We start from the raw sequence: 18,597 nt of genomic DNA, 5'->3' as shown, positions 1-18,597 counted from the left end.
TGCTGTGTCTTTAGGAAAAAGACCGGAATTTCATGTCTCTGAAGATGGAGTGGTAAGATGCCAAGGACGACTCTGTGTTCTCGATAACGAAGAATTAAAGAAGGAAATTCTGTTGGAGACACATAAGAGTAATTATAGTATTCATCCGGGTAGTACAAACATGTACAGGAATTTGCGTCAGCAGTTTTGGTGGAATGGTATGAAGGCAGATACGACTAAGCATGTTTCTCAATGTTTGACATGCCAACAAGTAAAAGCGGAGCATCGGAAACCCGCGGGGCTCTTGAGACCATTAGACATACCAGAATGGAAATTGGAGCATTTAACGATGGACTTCATACAAGGATTGCCAAGGACGTTAAGCAGTCATGATTCTATCTAAGTAATAGTGGACCGTTTGACTAAATCGGCTCATTTCCTAGCGGTTCGCATGGACTACCCAATGGATAAGTATGCGGATATGTATGTAGGTCAAGTAGTATGCCTACATGGTGTTCCAGTGACTATTACCTCAGATCGGGATTCAAGATTTACTTCGAACTTTTGGCGAAGTCTTCAAATTGCATTAGGAACTAAGCTTCAGTTTAGTATTGCTTTTCATCCCTGCACAGATGGACAAACAGAAAGAGTAATCCAGACATTAGAGGATATGTTGAGGGCTTGTGTAATTGATTTCAAAGGAAATTGGGATGAAAGATTGCATTTGGTGGAATTTGCCTATAATAATAGTTTCCAGAAAAGTATAGGCATGGCTCCCTATGAAGCATTATATGGAAGGAGATGTAGGACTCCTGTTTGGTGGAATGAAGTAGGTGAAAGGAAGTTGACAGGACCTGAATCGGTACAAGTTACCACTGAAGCTGTTGAAATTATCAGAAAAAGACTTAAAACAGCTCAGAGTAGGCAGAAAGACTACGCAGATAGGCGTAAAAGGCCTTTGGAATTTAGCGTGGGAGACCATGTATTCCTTAAGGTATCTCCAATGAAAAGGATATCTCGATTTGGGATGAAGGGTAAGTTAAGCCCCAGATTTGTTGGACCTTTTGAAATACTCGAAAGGATAGGGGATGTAGCTTATCGTTTAGCGCTACCTCCTAAGTTGGGAAATTTGCATGATGTGTTTCATGTATTGATGTTGAGAAAGTACCAGCCGGATCCTGGTCACATACTTGATCATGAAGCCATCAAAGTGGATGAGAAAGTGAGGTACATTGAAGAGCCTGTACAGGTATTGGATCGAAAGGAACAAATTCTTAGGACTAAGAAGATCCCTCTAGTTAAGGTATTATGGCGACATCATGATATGGAGGAAGCCACATGGGAAAGTGAAGATCATATGAAGGAAAAGTACCCCTATTTGTTTCAAGAAGGCACGAGTGGTGTCTAATTTCGAGGATGAAATTCTCTAAGGAGGGGAGAATTGTGGCATCCTGGAATTTCATAAAAATCCCTAAATATGCCATGAGCTATGGATAGGCGATAGAAGTACCACTATTGTATTTTGTAGCCTCCTAGTCCATGAGTTACGATGAGATGTATGGCCAAGTCTTTCATGGATGAATTTTGGGAAAGGAAGTTTTATCTTTGGCCATGTGTGTGATAAATTGGAACTTATGGAATTATAATTTCAAGTGTATAGTTATCTTAATTTGTAATTTAGTACTTCAATTTAATAGGAATTTAAGTAGTTTTAAAAGGGTTGATCTTAGGGTAATTAAGCTTGGGTCTTAGGCCCAAGAGGGATGGGCCTAAGACGAGCCAAGCTGGCCGGCCCAATAGAAGCCCACGGAGGGGCTGTCGCCGGCCCAAGTGAGGCCCAAGAAGGAGAGTGGCTGGCCCATTGCATGGGCCTTGCCAAGTGGCAAGAAGGGACTTGCATGCATTGGCCATTGGAAGTGGCAAGTAATCATTGCCAATGATGGAGATTTGGGGGAATAAAAGGAAGAGGAGGAGAGAGAGTGGCCGGTTGGTTCCGTCCAAGCCAGAGAGAGAGAGAGAGAGAGAGAGAGAGAGAGGGTTGCGAGAGAGAGAAGGGCGCCGAGAGGAGAGGAACCGAGGAGGAGGAGGAGCCGTTGCCGCCCGTTTGCCGCCCGTTCGCCGCCGTGTGCTCGACGCTAGCTCAGTTTAGAGGCAAGTTAGGATCCTCTTCCTACTCTTGCATCTGTGTGTTGCATGTATGTTTGGAGTAGTGTCGAATTTTGGGTGATTAGGAGGGAGAAACCGAAGCTAGAATGGCTTGTTCTTGAGTGATGTTGCTGTTTTCGCATGAACCGCCTGAGCCAGAATCTTGTGAGAGCATGCATGCATGTTTTGAGTTCGATTTTGACTTTTATTTATTCATGAAAGTTGTAGCCAACATCTTAAAATACAACATACTAAAATTTGGTGCAAAATGGTGGATATTTAATGGGTCAAACTCTCATCCTACGGAGACACTAGATCTGGAACGATTTTGCTGACCTTTTAGTAGATCTGTGGTTGCATGTTTATTTTTATCAAGAATGTCTCTTCGACTTCTTCATAAAACTTGTAGAGAACATCTTAAATATTAACATACTCAAATTTTAAGTAAAATGAACAAGTGTAGCCTAGTGAATCGACTTACTCTTGAAGACGGTAAATCTGGAGACGCGGTACTGGACACCCGAGACTTCATGGACCTATGTGGTGACTGTTATTTAAAAATTTGACTTAGATCCCTTATTAAAAGTTGTAGGGGACCTCTTGAAGTAAAACATATCCAAATTTCAGAGGAAATGAAGAAGTACAAGTGGGTAAAAACTCGGTCTTTCGGAGATGACTACACTGGACATTTCGGTATGAGAACCAGAAGTTTCGGACGACTATAGGAAATTATCTAAAAGGAATCTGGCCTAGAAGTCTCATCAAAAATCTACTTTAGTGTCTTAACTATAACCTGGTAAAATTTCATAATTTTTGGAGGTCGTTCGGGTATTTTAATCGAATTATTTCAAAAAATGCACATTCTGTTTTTATCCGAAATTGCATGCTGTATTTGTGTGAATGATATATTTTGTGTTGAACTCTATTGGCCACGTGTTTTCATGAAATCAATATCTTATTGTCTTGTCTATCACATGTCTTAATTTCATGATTTTTGAGAATCATATGGAAATTTAATTTAAATATTTTCAAAAATGAGACAAGCTGGAATTTAAATAAATCTCAAAAAGGCATGATAAATGGACTGTTCTAAATTGTATGAATTCCATAAATTTTATTTTTATGAATGATTGCGTCTTGCTACATGTATGATGATGACTGATGATGCATGTATAGATCAAATGATGAAAGTGATTTTGTTTGCCATTTCATCATGTGCCATGCTGAGTTGAAACCTAGATTGGTAAACATGAACAATGATAAATGATGAAACTGTTTGTAGCGGATGATAATACCCTGGGAGTATCAGGATGCCCGGGATGGGGGGTGCCGGATGCCCGGAATGTATAGAGATACATGGCCGGATGGCCTCGGGAGTTTCGAGATGCCCGGAATGGTTGGGTGCCGGAAGCCTCGGAGGTCTTTGCCCGAGGGGATGCCTCGTGATGCCAGTTGGGATGCGAGATGCCCAGAATGTGGGGGTGCCGGATGCCCGGTGACCTTAAATGGCTGAATGCCGGAGGTTTTTCTCGCGATGCCAGGATGGGGTGCGAGTATTAAGTATGGGATGAAATTGATGATCCCGGGAAAGAGTGATGTGGTGATCGAATTGGAAGTTAAAAGTGGAAATTGAATCTTGCATATATGATATGATATGATGATGATCACCTATGGCTGGCATGATGATATACATATATGATATGATGATGATCACCTATGGCATGATGATATGCATATATGATATGATATGATGATGATCACCTATGGCATGATGATATGCATATATGATATGATATGATGATGATCACCTATAGCATGATGATTTGCATATATGATATGGGGATGATCACCTGTGGCATGATGACATGTATGTGTTATGATTGTGATGAAGATGTATGATGGTATATGCATGGCTTCGAGGTAAGTATGCTTGGATGCATGAGTGACATCTATGACGTTGTGATTGTATTGTATGATGCATTGAGTGGTTATTAGATTCCTTTACCTGCTGAGTGGTTGTACTCACCCATTTGGGGACCAACATTTCAGATTAGAAAAATGCCGCTTCCTACCGTCACGCGAGGTACCTTCTATGGCCTCCCATCGGATGTAGAAGTAGAATGTATGGAGATCGACTGCGTCACCATCCCTGGATTGACTTTTGTGCGAGTGCGAGTGCTGGTTATGTACGATGTGGGCCTGGCTGGGGGCCCAATCATCCAGGAGTTGCTGTCAGTTCATGTTCGTCGAGACGGAGTGTTTAGGGGGATGTTACCGCCACCACCACCCGATGCGCCAGGATGGGTGTGACGGTTGCGTGAGGGGTAGAGAGCTGGAGTTTCTTTTTGGGAATAGCCGCCGCTGTTAGATGGAGGACGTCATGTGAATACTTTAGGGGTCGTAGTATCTTTTTGGGATGTGGCCAAGTGTAGTTGAAAAATCTTGGCTTTCTTTTGTTATATCGACCCACGAAAAATCCATCATGAAAATATGTAAATAAAAGTGGCATGGCTCTATCTTTTCTTATGATGTTTAGTGGTGTGCAGTTGTATCATGGTTGTTGGAGGGAGAGATGGCGAAATTAAATTTTGCTTCCGCTAATGAGTTGCGCTGGGACCATTTTCAAAAAAAAGGAAAGGGAAAAAGAAGTCTATGAACTTCAATGCTTCTTCTACGAGATGTAATTAGGTGTAGCATTAGGTGCCTGTGGCTCCCTAAGGGGGCTAAAGGGGGTTCGGGGTGTCACAGTGTCTTGGAAGGCCACACCCTCCACCAATGTTGCTCTTCCCTCCTTCAAGTCCACTTCTCTCAAGCAAAGCTTTCACGTGGATGTCTGCAGCTTCATCCACTCCACCGAAATCCATTATGTTGCCACACGCCCTCGTCAATGCCCACTTCTTCTTTTATACCTCAATTTCCATCAATTTTCTTTCAGCTCACGCGAATTGCAAATCCCACCGAGCTGCCTCCACCGGGTCTTCTTATCAAGCTGCCAAGAAGACAGCTGCTGCCATTCCTTCGAAGACCAAAGCCTACAATTCCACCGAAGACTCACGCCACCACCGCTGAAGCAGCTGCCAACGACACCAGCCTGCTTCCTCTTTTTCTGCTTCGTTTCCCTACTGCCAGCATCGCCGTTTAGTTCAATCAAGTGAAGCCCAGTAAAGCCGCAGCCCATCCAGTCTGTCTTCAGCCCATTTGAAGTCCACGATTCAGCCCACAAGCCAGCAGTAGTTCGGCCCAGCAATTTCTTTTGTTGCTCGGCCTAGCTCGCAAAGATCAGCCCATCCGAAGACAAGCCCAAACTTTGAGGCCCAACAAGTTCAGCCCAAGAATTCAGCAAGTCCAAGCCCGAAGCCAAGCCCATCATTTGCTGTGGGCTTGCAGGGCCTATTAGGCCCAGTCCGAGTATCCGCTGACGCTGCTAAAAATTTGAATTTCGGCCGCCGTCGCAGTGATCCGGCCTCCACTTTTAAGCAAGTGAGTTTTACTCACTAATCCTTGCTTAGTTTGCTAATGATGCTTAAGGGTTGATTAGATTTAATTAAGTGCAATTAGGTGGTTAGATTAGTTTATAATAATTTAACTAGTGACTTAATGATGCATGTTAGGTGATTGATTAGTGTAATTAGCAAGTAGAGACGTACTTCTATTTATTGAATACATCTCGGAATTTTTCCTGATCTGTTCTGGCGTCCAATTAGAAATACGGGTCTAAATTGGACTTTAGTATTTATTTATTAATTTTCGAAATTAATGTAATTAATTATTTATTCTTCAGAAATTAGGCTAGGATAGCCAACAACCGAAATTTTATGCTAATTGTCGTGGTGCAGTTCGTTTATTTATTTGAGCTCTACGTTGTGCTGAATTGATTTAATTGTGGAATTTTAGGAATTGTTCCTAAATTGATTTGAATTTGAGTAATTGATTGGTAGATGGCCGAGTATAATTATATAGCGCTGGTAATGCTTTGATGGGCTATAAAGTGGAGAAAATCGTGAGAATGAATTAAATATACTCTTGGCTAGGACCAATCAGGTACGATGTTATCGGGAATGTTAAAGTCAAGGAAGAATTGGGTAGTACGTGGCTTGGTGATAATAGGTCACCTTAGAGAATGCACGTAAACTGTTTATTATATACATCACCTGAAAAAAGACACATGGCTCGGTGATTAGTACGTCACCTTGGCGAGAACGGCGCCTTAGAGAATGCACGTGGCTCGATGATTTGGTATATATCACCTTAGCGAATGCACGTGGCTCGGTGATCGATACGTCATCTTGGTGAATAGGTCACCTCAGAGAATGCACGAGGTCGGTGATTGGTACGTTACCTTGGTGAAAACGGCGCCTTAGAGAATGCACGTGGCTTGGTGACTAAATACGTCGCCTTGGTGAATAGGTCATCTTAGAGAATGCATGTGGCTCGGTGACTGGTCATATATTATATGGAAATTGAATAATAAGAATGGAAATGACCAAGAGATGGTCCGATTGACATGCAATCGACTAGGTCGATTGATTGAGATATCGATCTGTGATGTGATTGCTTGGGTGCCTATTGAACCGTGCTAAAATGCAAGTGGAATCTGAGGCCAAGGTAAATCCTCTGACCTGTGCATACATAGGCAGCCCGGCTAGCGTATTGGTTTATTAATCGAATCTTAAGGGGTAGAACTCGCTAAGACGTGGTCTTAATGGTTATTATATAACCCTTTCAAGACCCTGATGAGGAGCCTGAGGAGGAGGAACCTGAGGAGGAAAACCTTGATGTGAAATCTGAGGAGGATGAAGATTAAGAAGAAGAAGATGATCCAGAGGAGGATCCTGAGTACAACTCGGATGAGGACTAAGATCCCATCCTATTTTGCAAACTTTGGGTTTTGATTAGATATATAGTAGATCGGACTTGTGAATACTATCGTGTTATACTATACTATAGTTTGCCTTGTATAAAAGTGTGGTTATGTATTTTCATGTTGTAAAAATTATGGCCTACTTTTCTATCCCAATGGTTTATTGTCTGGGGATTATTATTTGCTTCCGCATGCGTATTAAAATGAAAAACGGGTTGGCGATGCGTCTTGGGACGTCGCTATTAATCGACCAGGTGAGGGATGGGCACGCGTTCGAGGATCGGGGCGTGAAAATTATACTCAACAACGCATGTAGTGTTTAGCCTCGAAATTCCTTAAGAAATAATCTCTCAATCTCATGAGAGAATTACATGCAAATATTACCACAAGATATGATTGGCTTCAACACTAAACTTCTTGGATCTAATTCACGAACAATAACGACAAAGAAAAATCCCTTCCAAGCACTCGACGGCGAGACGCCGCTTCAAGACCAATTCTTCATGATCAACCTTCTTCCATCCATATATATATATATATATATATATATATATATATTTTTATATATATCTAAGTAAGACCCTTATTCCTTTGCCGACTTCTCATAGGATTCTGTTTCCTAATTTGCCTATTTTAACCAAAATATATCTCTATATATTTTAAACAAAATCCAAATCCAAGTGAAAGTTGGACTTTCCTATTTCAATGACCAAACTCTCCAACGCAGATTCGTTAGGAAGTTGATCTTCGGATCTTCTTTGCTCGATTTCGAACGTCCACAACATATCCAATTTGGAATTTTTGGAATCTTGCATTGGGCTTAAACTCGAGACATATTTTAACATATTTCATGGGCACGTGCCCTAATATAGCCTATTATGTCCATATCGTGAGTCGGTTTTGTTTGCTTAGCGTTTTCATCACTATACCATGGTGTTATGTATTTTGCACCACATCTATGGCATTGGATGTGGATCCATTCTACCATTGGTTTACTTATCAACTGTCTCCAATGCCAAATCAATACATGAGTCTCTCTCGTCAATTGTACACCTTCCCCAATTACTCTTCAAAATCCCAACGCCAATCTTTTCTCTCCCTCTAATCTATCTCCGCCCCCTACCGAGCCCTACAACCACACGTGGCTCGTGTCACTAACGTGCCTTCACTGCCAATATAAATGGTGACCTTCTTCGCTCCACCATTTACTATTGGTGTTGATGAGGGATCGTGTCATGCTCCGTTCACCCTCTCTCCCATATCGCTTCAATGTTGGTCACTGTCCCTGCTTTCACATTTGAGGGCAACCAAGCTTGCCCGAATGTCAAGTTTATGCCTTTGGTGGGTCTCAAGACCTCGCGTTGAGCTCCTCTCGTCATCTACAATCAAGTTGTCGATGATGATGAGATCAAAAGGCCATCTCAAGGTTTGGGGATGCCTCATACATCTAGCTTGTCCATTGAGATTTCCATGAGATCTTAAAGGCCATAATGGCTAAATCAAGTCATCAATGGTGGTTTAGAGACCTTAGAAATTTGGCGGTGAGAGAAGAGACAGTGAAGGAGAGAGTGTTTTGGGTCAGCAAATAGAGAAAGCAAAGATGGTCATGGATGACATGAAGGAGAAAGTAGTTAGACATGGAGGAGGCGACCGTGATGATAGGTGGCCGTAACGGCTAGAGACGGTGGCTAATGGTGAAGAAAGAGAGAGGGTTGGTTGAGTGGGAAGACTTGATGAGGATAATTAGACATTGTAATAAGCACACCAACAAGTGAAACAAATATGCATTTATGTTCCCTTTTTGATCATGTCCCATTTATGTCTTTGTTAACTCTCTATCTCTATCGACCAAAAAAAAAAGAATAAAAGAAAAAGTCTACAATTCAATGCCATAGCAAAGAAAAAAGATAAAAAAAAAAAAAAAATTGGAGAGGAGGTAGGGGGGGTCTCGCACGGTGGTTGTTGGTGTTGGCAACATGACCGCAACATAAGTTCGTTGCTAATGTCACCCAAATTTGATCGAGCATGGCTTCCAATTGATAGTGAGGTCACTCTCAACAGCAACATCGAGAGTTAGCCTTGACCCCATGATCTTGTGATAAGGTTGCCTCCCTCTCCTTGCCTTTGGATTTGATCAAGCTTGATCTCCAATTGACCGTGGGCTCTCGTTGAAGCACGACATTAAGAGTTGGCCTTGAGCTCGTGACCTCACGGTGAGGTCACATTCTAATACACAAGCGTGCATAGAGAGAGAGGTAAGGGCAATGGCTCAACCATGATAATTAAGCAATGCATCGATCCACATTGGCATCAGAAATGAAGAGAACCGGGCAAATAACCAAATTCATCAAATTTTACATGATTACTTGGTGGAAATAGGTGGACTTAACTCCATACATCCACTTTCCATGATTATAAAATGCAATTATAAAAAACACAAATAATAGGTATGGGTAGGTAGACTAGTTAGGGAGACATTCATGTAAATTTGCTAGCACTACCTTTGCACGTTGATTTTCTCCACTAGTGAAAAAGTTCCAAGACGAAACGAGAAAACTGATTTAGCTACATACCCATCATCCTCTCTTTGGCTTCGTAACTCACCTTGATCAAGTGTAATTTCCTTATTGCCTCAGTCATGCCCATCCGTTCCGGTGGTGATTCCATCGAACATGCGACTCCAACTTCGAATACAGAGATAATGCAATCTCTGATTTTCATCTCTTGTTGTCGATCACCAGCTTCATTCCAAAGCCTTAAGTCTACAATGTCCATTGCTCGATCCGGAAGAGCCATTCGGACAAAGTTGTGGAGGTTAAGATGGTGCCCAAAGTTCTCTTCAGTGGGTCTTTTTCCTGTGAACATCTCCAATAATAGAATGCCGTAACTATATGCATCCCCAAGTGTGGAAACCTTGTGTCCCATGCCATACTCTGAAATTTTCATCAAGACATTAATAAGAACGAACATACACTTTTTCTTGAAGTCAATTGTTTAGAAAAAGCTTCTAAGTCACATGGAATTTTGCTTAATGTCCATTTGCAAGAGCTTGCCAAAGAAAATTATGAGGGATCGTGCCTATCACACCCAACATAGAGAGATGGCTTGCAAGCCCTCACTCACTTCACAATCGGACCCACTATGCATGGCAAAGGCCAAGGGTCCCAAAGCCCCCCACTGGTTTTTTGCTTTCATTTCTCTCTGTTTAATTTTTCGTTTAGTTTACTGTATATGATTAATGTTTGGTGCCTGTTGTATGAACTCTTATAAAGTGCATCAACCGTTGAGAAATGCATTAGTGGTAGAGAAATAGGATTTTAGAATTCATAAAGTGCACCAAAGGTCAGTTAACAACGTCTAAACTTCTCCAAAAAAGTTGTCTCATGTTTGCTACACAAATTGCCTTAACATCAAAAGTGGCTTTGTCCTCTAGTAGGATACGGGTGAAAATAGAAAAAGAAGAAAATATGTTGGGTGAAGGCCTTGGCAGGAGTCTATGTGTTAACTGAATTTGAATAGTTGGTTTTTTGACTGGAAACATATGGGATCTTTGTGAGGCTCGTCATTTTCATGATACAAATTATGTTTAATACCTATACCACACTTTCTTTTATGGAAAGACAAGAAAGAAAATGCCTAAAAGAACAGGCAAAAAACGAAGAAAATGCCTAAAAGAACAGGCAAAAAACGAACCCAGTGGGGGGAAAAGAATAGACTTAGAGTGACTTGTTGACGGTGATGAATTTATACTTGTAAATGCGTAAATTTGTCTTAATATGCTCTGACCAATAAGTTTAGGGAAAGTGATAGTTGGGTAGAGCCCATCGTGTTGTCAATAAGTGTATCCTCCAACGGTTTCTGGCATAAATGTCATGTCATCTAATATATTTTTCTAATATTAAATTATTGGTCATGAAAGGGTCTGCCATAAATGAAAAATTACTTATTGTTAAGACCTTAAGTCATAACATTCCAAAAGAGATTCGCAATCTGTTTTAATGGCATGAACGTGATATGAGACAAAATACGAATTATAGAAAGAAAATATAAATATGATATGATACAATATGCTTAATCTATTTATTCATATGGGTTCACAAGTTGTCTAAAAATTTTCCACTCATTGATCAAAATTACGATGGTTTATTCACATCTTAATTTAAAATATGACTAGGGCAAGCTACAAGTAATCTTTTCATCCAAAAAGATACGTATTTTCTTTTTCTGTGGAAGCTATTAATAATGGAAAGAGGAGTTGAGTTATGAGAAAGAGGTGTTAGAGCATACAAATCATAACATAACGTCAAGAATAATTGTTTAGTCAAACTTTTGGCACTCACATATTACTATCACAATCAAATAAAAACTAATCGAGAAAATATGATAGTTTCATACCAGGAGGCACATAGCTGATGGATCCTCTTACTGCAATTGAAGTTGAACTACCCTGGTCTTGAACTCCTATGGCTTCGGTAGACACCGTTGAAATGATCTTTGCAAGCCCGAAATCTCCAACTCGAGCCATCATGTCGTTGTCCAAAAGCACATTACTCGGCTTCAGATCTCCATGGATGATGGCTGGATAGCAACCCTTGTGGAGATACTCGATTGCGGTAGCTATGTCAATGGCGATGTTTAATCTTTGCACTAGTCTCAAATTTCTCGATTCGCCACACTCCTCATCTCGTCCTATAGTTCCAGGGTGCAGCCACTCCTCCAAGCTCTCATTAGCCATGAACTCATATATGAGAGCTTTGAAGTCATTGCCACAAAAGTCCACGCTCGAACAGACACTTAGTATCTTCATGAGGTTTCGGTGTCTAATGGTTCCTAGAGTTTGACATTCGGAGATAAAGCTCCTTGAAGCACCTCTTTGCATTAGATTGAGCACCTTCGTCGCCACCGTGGCACCTCCATCAAGAATCCCCTTATAAACCGTGCCATATCTCCCTTTACCAATCAAATTGGTCTCGGAGAATTTGTTAGTCGCTCTCAAGAGTTCTTCATAAGAAATCCTCAAGAATTGGTTCCCGAAAGATAATGAAGTGGAGGCATTGGTTGTCGTTTGCTTCTTTTTGCTATAAAAGATAGACAAACATAGGAGCAGCAAAGCTAAACATAACAAACTGCCAGCTACCACATATATTACTTTCGCTGTGGTTGAAGAAGACTTCTTAGAGCGTGATGATTTGCAAAGAGGAAGCTTCAAACTGGGAACACCTCCACAGAGTTCCGTATTTCCATAAATCGATACAGAACTGGCATTAAGAAAAACTCCACCCTCTGGAACTTGTCCTTCTAGTTGATTAAAGGACAAATTCAAGTACTTCAGTAGGAAGAGCCCTGCGAGGAAGCTCGGGATTGGACCAGAAAAATTATTATTGGAAAGGTCCAGCTCTTGTAGACCCCGTAATGGACGTAAAGCTTCAGGGATTTGACCATGAAAAGAATTAGCTTCTAAGTGAAGTCGTTCCAACACCAAGCACTCGGTGATGGACACTGGAATTAAGCCGGTGAATCTGTTGTAAGATAGATCTAATTCGCCAAGATTCTTTAAAGATCCAACTTGCAATGGAAGAGATCCACTTAAATTATTATTTGCTAAATCAAGGACGATCGATAAGGAAGAAAGACCCATGATTTCGATAGGAACTGAGCCAATTAGGTTATTGTTCGAAAGATAAAGCAAAATTAGTTGCTTGCAGTTGCCGAGACTCTGCGGAATGTAGCCTTGGAAAATGTTGGAGGAAAGGTCAAGGACAGTTAACAGCGTAATGTTACCAATCGGAGGCGGTATCTCTCCAGTAAACATGTTACTACCTAAAAAAAGTCGCTGCAATTTGGAAAGTGCTCCAATGGAATGAGGAATACAATCAGTTAGAAAATTATTCGATAAATCCAACCAAAACAACTTGAAGAGATTTCCGAGGGCTAACGGAATAGATCCTTGGATCCGATTGTTTGACAAAATAATATGCTCAATGCTGGTGGAGAGATTGGAGAAGGATCTCGGCAACGATCCGTGAATCAAGTTCCTTGTCATCTCGAGAGTTTTTAAGTTGGAACAATTAACTAAAGAAGAAATAAAACTCAAGTCATCCTGCAAGTGGTTAAGACCCAATTGAATCATATAAAGGTCCTTTAGCCTTCCCAAATTTTTCGGTATTGGCCCATGGAAATTGTTGCCGAGAAGGTTAAGTCCCCCAAGACCTGTGGCATTTGTTAACGTTGACGGAATCATCCCGGTGAACAAGTTAGAGCCAGCGCCAAGGAAATACAGAGAAGAAGCGGTGCCGACATCATTGAGAAAGCTTCCCGACAACTGGTTAAAACTAACATCGAAAAAAACAATGTTAGAGATGTTTAAAATCCCTGCTGGAACCTCACCAGTTAGTTTGTTGTTAGATAGTTGGAAAAGTATCAATCTCTTAAGTCTGGACAATTCCTCAGGTATTCCTCCACTTAACACATTTGCTCTCAGGGAGAGCTCTTGTAGCAGCGAGAGGTTTCCAATTGAATGAGGAATAGGACCTACAAGTCTGTTCAGAGCCAAGCCCAAGCTTTTAAGTCTTGTTAAAGAACTAAGATCATAATGAATTCCCCCCACAAGTTGATTATCTATGAGATTCAGGGTCTTGAGGTTCGAGCAACGGGAAAGATTGGAGGGTATCGGCCCACCAAATGAGTTGTTACTAAGAACAAGAACACGTAGCCGAAGCAAGTTGCCAATCTGTGGTGGGATTTCGCCGTGTAAGCTGTTGTTCTGTAGAAATATGACTCTCACAAAAGAGAGGTTACCTACGTGAGGAGATAGGAAGCCTTCCAAGCCTTGTGATCTCAGGACCAGAGATGTGACCCTCCCAGGATGTCTTTTGCTGCACAAAACACCTTGCCACTCACAATGATGAGTAGAATCATTCCAAGAGCTCAAGACCCCAAATGGGTCTTTGTGTATTGCGTTTTTTAAGAAGGCTAACGCAAACCGATCCGTTTGGTTTTGTGAGTATGCTTTGGAGATTGTGATTGAGCTCCACCACCACAAGAGAATAGAGTTGAGAATAAGAAATAGATGCTTCCCCATCTCGTCCAATGATCCACTTTCAGTCTGAGCTGAATTTATAAACCTCCTCTCTCTATGCACAAATCAATTATTGACTAACTTCATCATGGGAAGTTCCATAAACTTTCTCTCTCCTAAAGACTGAAGACTGAAGATTGAATAAATTATTATAAAATAATGTGGAAACTAACCAAATCTTGTAATTAAGTAATGCGAAATCACCGAGAAAATAAACGAGAAACAATGAAGAACTCCTAAGATTTCCATGGTTCAGTTTGAAAATCGATATCTATGCAACTAGAAGAGTAAGCAACTACAATCCACTAAAAATCGGAGAAAAATAGAGTTAGAATTACTTGCAAGTTCAAGTGTTTTCCAAGCCTTGATTACATCTAAACTCACAGTGTTTATTAATAGAACGACTCATTATGCGACTTGCGTCACAAAATCCAGCGATTGTAGAACTCCGTGCGATCAAAGAAAGCGTTACTCTTCGCTAAAGAGAGAGTCCTCTCGTGTGGGGATATAAAATAGAGACTTCAGCAGTACGTCTTCTTCAGGATATTAGAAAAGGCCTAAAACTGGACGCGTCGAGTGGAGTCCGACTAATGTTTGCTCCCTCGGTTAAACTTGGATATTTATCTTCAACAGAACCAAACCTTCAATACATTTAATAGTTATGTAGCACCGCCCAACAAATCAAATATGATACTGATTAAAAAGGAACACCATATTTTGAACAAATCAGAATCCTTTAAATGAGTTAGGTCTCGTACCTAATTCAAACTCAAGCCATAATTTAATAACTGGTGCCTCATATTTTCCATCAATTTAATAACGATTAGGAAGAGGAATAGGATAGGGACATGTAACTTATTTAAACGGAAATGGCATGTAATTGACGACAATTACCCCATAGGAAAAAAAGAAGAAGAGAGAAATGGAATAAGCTAATGATGCAAATAACCATAAAACAAGAGGAAGACTAATGAAATTTGGGACATGTATGTTATCCTAGCATGCATGCCCTTTCCTCTTTTAGTCCTTAAATGAAACTGCTTGATGGTCTCCAAAATATCATTAGCCTTCAACCAAAGGCTTCATGGCCTTGGAAAAGCTTTCTCATCCGTAGGATTTGAATATCAAATAGAGAGAGACTTGTTGAACCAATTCATCTTATATGATCAAAATTGCAATTTTATCCTTCCAATGTCACTAGACCTAGAAGAGAAAGATTTGTAAGAAATCAAGGAGAACAGAGCGGAGGTTTGGGAATATTTCCCTTCTTCCGACTTTGCCTTTTATTCAAACGTCACCTCGCCTCATATAGCTGATGTTAAGGGTTATGCAAGCATTTTCATTATCAGTATGGCCAAGAAGTATAGCCAACAAAGCATATTACAGGTTGCACGGAATATTAGAGGGCTGGCAAAATTTCCTTTAATTTTTTTGCCAGAAAATTTCCTTTAATTGAACTTGCCCCATTTATCACTTTTCCCCTTTTTACAAACTAACGCCGATTCCACTCTTATTTGACGACATGCTGTACAGCACATAGTGCACCATTTCATTTACCGAGAAACTCAAGTAAAGTCTCAATACATGTAGTGCTACTCTTATTTTAGTGTCTTGCTAGCTTTCAATTTTATGATAAAAATAAAAACAAAGAAATGTCAGATACTAAGATTGTTTTATGAATTTGACGTGATATATTGTTATTAGTTATCGAATATGACTTATAGCACACTTATAGTCTGCTGTGCGGTTTAGTATACTAATATTAACATATAGCATAGCATCATCTCATGGGAAACACCATAAAAAAAATGAGAGTAATAACAAAGAAGAAAGGGAGGACAAAACCAATTAAGGACAAATTAGTACTTCATGTTCCCTGTCAACTACGGGAGGATTGAGAAGTCCAAGGAGACGAAGACTGAACATTCCATCAAATGCATTTTATTATGTTCTTCTCGTTGGGCCCCAGCTCATTATTATATTCAGTGTCTTCAATTGATCTCATTCAATTGAAAACACGCCCGACTATACTTACAAATCACAAATATTCTCTTCAAGCGGCGAGTTCATGAGATTTTATTTATTAGGGGAAAAATTCAAATAGAAAGTGCTCCTTACAAGGTGTTATGTATTACCGAAATTCTAGTTACAATCTACCTATAAACACGCTACTACTGTGAAGAAGCCAAAGTTTCAATGAAGGAAGGAGGCCCAAATTTTCAATGCATTCACGCTTACAATATTTTTAGCATCTACTATTATTACATGTAGAAAAATGTCGTCAAATGAGGAAAGTATCGTGGTTTTCAAGGAGAACATTGGACATATCACCTTCATGGGGTTCTTTTCACCCTTCCTTCACAGTACTTATTCACAATTAATCAAATATGAATATGTGCAAGGATGAGAAGTCTTTGTGTCTCGAAAGAAGATCTACAAGGATGTTCTTCTCTACTTTAATGTGTTTGATTTCAAAAGAGTATTTCGAAAATCATAAGAACCATCAAACAAATTGAGGATAAGAAACTATTTTGGCTTTAAACTTCATCATATGGGGAAAGGATGACTTGTTATTTTGACAAAGAAATACTCAACAATAAGATGGAATTTTATTTCCTTAATTTCATAATTAATGGCTAAGGTTCCTTTCAATATAGAGTGGTAGTGAAGTTCGGCGGGTGAAAACTGTCCCCTCTTATGTTCACAAATATATTATGTTCATCAATTTCTTCAAGCAGAACTACAATCCAATACTTTTCACTAGCATCATATCCCAAGATTCGCTTGCCGTAAGAAGGAACTTGCAATGGCGGAAGATACAATAACTTCTCCTTTGACACCTCAATTGCACTGGTATGCTCTCTTTCCCATGGGAGTGGATTCCTCTTCAAGAGCTTATTGCAATGCATTTATAAATTTAGAGGCTTTTGGTACGGAATCTCTAAGATAATTGACAATCCTAAGAAATTGTTGAATTTGCCTATGAGAAATATTCTAATCAAGAAACATTCAGACTTCTTGGCCAATAGGATCACTAAGGTAGTATGTCCATTCAACTCATATGAGTCTAATTATGTTTAGATTATGTAAATCCCACGTGGAATTTAACAACCCTAGTTGAGAACTATGATGCATTAGATTGACATGAATCCAGTGCATTTTAAAATGTTGCCTCAACATTTATATATATATATATATATATATATATATATATGTGCATATATGTACATAGTTTTAATTAAAATTTGAATTTTTTCAAAAAAAAATTACAGAAAAAGTGGTTTTTCTCCATCATATCCTATCACTTTTTATTAAACAGTGATGAACTTGTTTAGTCAATCAGTAACCCATCAATTACGTGAGGACTGACAAGCACATGGAGACGATCACCGAACATTCCATCAAATGCGTAATCAATGTGTCCCCTCTCAAATTATGCCCATGCTACTTTAGTGGCTATTAAATAGTGTTACTTGTTCATTTCTTCTATTTTGGTTCAAGATAAGTTGTTCAGAATAATCTTCACAAAATCTGCAAAAAATCACTTTTCGCGAAAATATAGCTTAGTTTTAAAATGTCGCACTTATTATGAATAAAACCTTTTCAAAAACATAAATATGAATTAGATCTAAAATATCTTATTTGAGGTCAATTTGCCTCACCAGTATGTAACTTAATTTTTGGACTCCATTTAAGATAAGTATGATGTGGAAGAGATTGTGAGAAAGGAAATAAGAAATAAACGGAGTAAGATCAAATAAAAGAAATTAGCTTCCTATTCCGTTTATCTTTCTTTCCAATGTTATACAGATCTCCTCTCGAGCTCGTCTCAAGCTGACACTGAAGTATGCTCTGAACATCTTTTGAATGCAAGCACAAGGAGTAAAGGGGCCATAAAGGAATTGAACATATTCGCACTTTATAAGGATGATAAAACAAATTTTAGTTTTGAAGGCGATCTATATGCACCTACTAAATGATGGAAGGGGTCCAACGATCTATTAAGCATACAAAGGTCAAATGAAATTAATCTCTGAAGGTTACATCGACAAATCTCCATCTTCATGGATTTTATTTCAGCGAGAATTTTGACTCTAGTGAAATCGAAATTAATAAAAATTGGTATGACAAGTTAAAAACTATTCGATTAGCTTCAACGATTCTCCAGCAAAATTTCAATGGTAGCTTGTAATAATGCTTGAGAGGACTTTAGTGTAATCTTGAGGAGGAATGATGAGGGAATAGGAAACTATACCTCATTTATTAAAGTTGCCCCTCTCTTTTCCATTTTTAACAAACTATGTTGGAAAAGAACACCAAAACTACCAAAACTTTGGTACGACAATTACTTAGTGTCATAAACTTTTTTTGACCACTTGAGTGTCATAACTTGTATACCTTAACTCCTCATGAAAATGGTGCTTCATATTCCATCAAATGCATTTTATCATGTTCTTTCTGTTGCTAGCCCCAGCTCATTATTACATCCAGTGTATTCAATTGAAAACACGCCCGGCTATACTTGGAAAGTACA

The 18,597-nt window shown here is 39.6% G+C and overlaps 2 protein-coding genes across 2 annotated transcripts; one reads left to right on the top strand and one right to left on the bottom strand.

Annotated features, from left to right (window-relative positions):
• Positions 1–430: 430 nt before the first annotated feature.
• Positions 431–1,372, top strand: LOC120296200 (the record flags this gene model as incomplete). Its single annotated transcript, XM_039317897.1, has 2 exons — positions 431–475; positions 899–1,372. Coding segments are annotated over exons 1-2 (519 nt in total), but the record flags the coding sequence as incomplete, so codon positions are not given.
• A 3,672-nt stretch (positions 1,373–5,044) lies between these two features.
• Positions 5,045–12,797, bottom strand: LOC104443040 (probable LRR receptor-like serine/threonine-protein kinase At3g47570). Its single transcript, XM_018872659.2, has 3 exons — positions 11,381–12,797; positions 9,590–9,918; positions 5,045–5,389 (listed from the first exon to the last, which is right to left on the bottom strand). Exons 1-3 carry the CDS (start codon positions 12,795–12,797, stop codon positions 5,045–5,047), a joined length of 2,091 nt encoding a protein of 696 aa, XP_018728204.1.
• Between the last annotated feature and the right edge of the window lie 5,800 nt (positions 12,798–18,597).

This window comes from Eucalyptus grandis, chromosome 7, assembly GCF_016545825.1.
Source record: "Eucalyptus grandis isolate ANBG69807.140 chromosome 7, ASM1654582v1, whole genome shotgun sequence".
NCBI classification, from domain to species: domain Eukaryota; kingdom Viridiplantae; phylum Streptophyta; class Magnoliopsida; order Myrtales; family Myrtaceae; genus Eucalyptus; species Eucalyptus grandis.
Note: the sequence above shows the minus strand (reverse complement) of the source record. Positions and strands in the feature narration are given on the sequence as shown.

What these genes read in the sequence shown, in the direction of transcription:
- LOC104443040 (XM_018872659.2), bottom strand. Translation starts at nt 12,797, where the DNA reads ATGTTTACTGGAGAGATACCGCCTCCGATTGGTAACATTACGCTGTTA. An exon ending in CATCAGCTATGTGCCTCCTG is followed by an intron (nt 9,919 to 11,380) that starts GTATGAAACTAT and finishes TGAAAATTTCAG; the next exon opens with AGTATGGCATGGGACACAAG. An exon ending in GGAAATTACACTTGATCAAG is followed by an intron (nt 5,390 to 9,589) that starts GTGAGTTACGAA and finishes TTTGCGAGCTAG; the next exon opens with GCCGAGCAACAAAAGAAATT.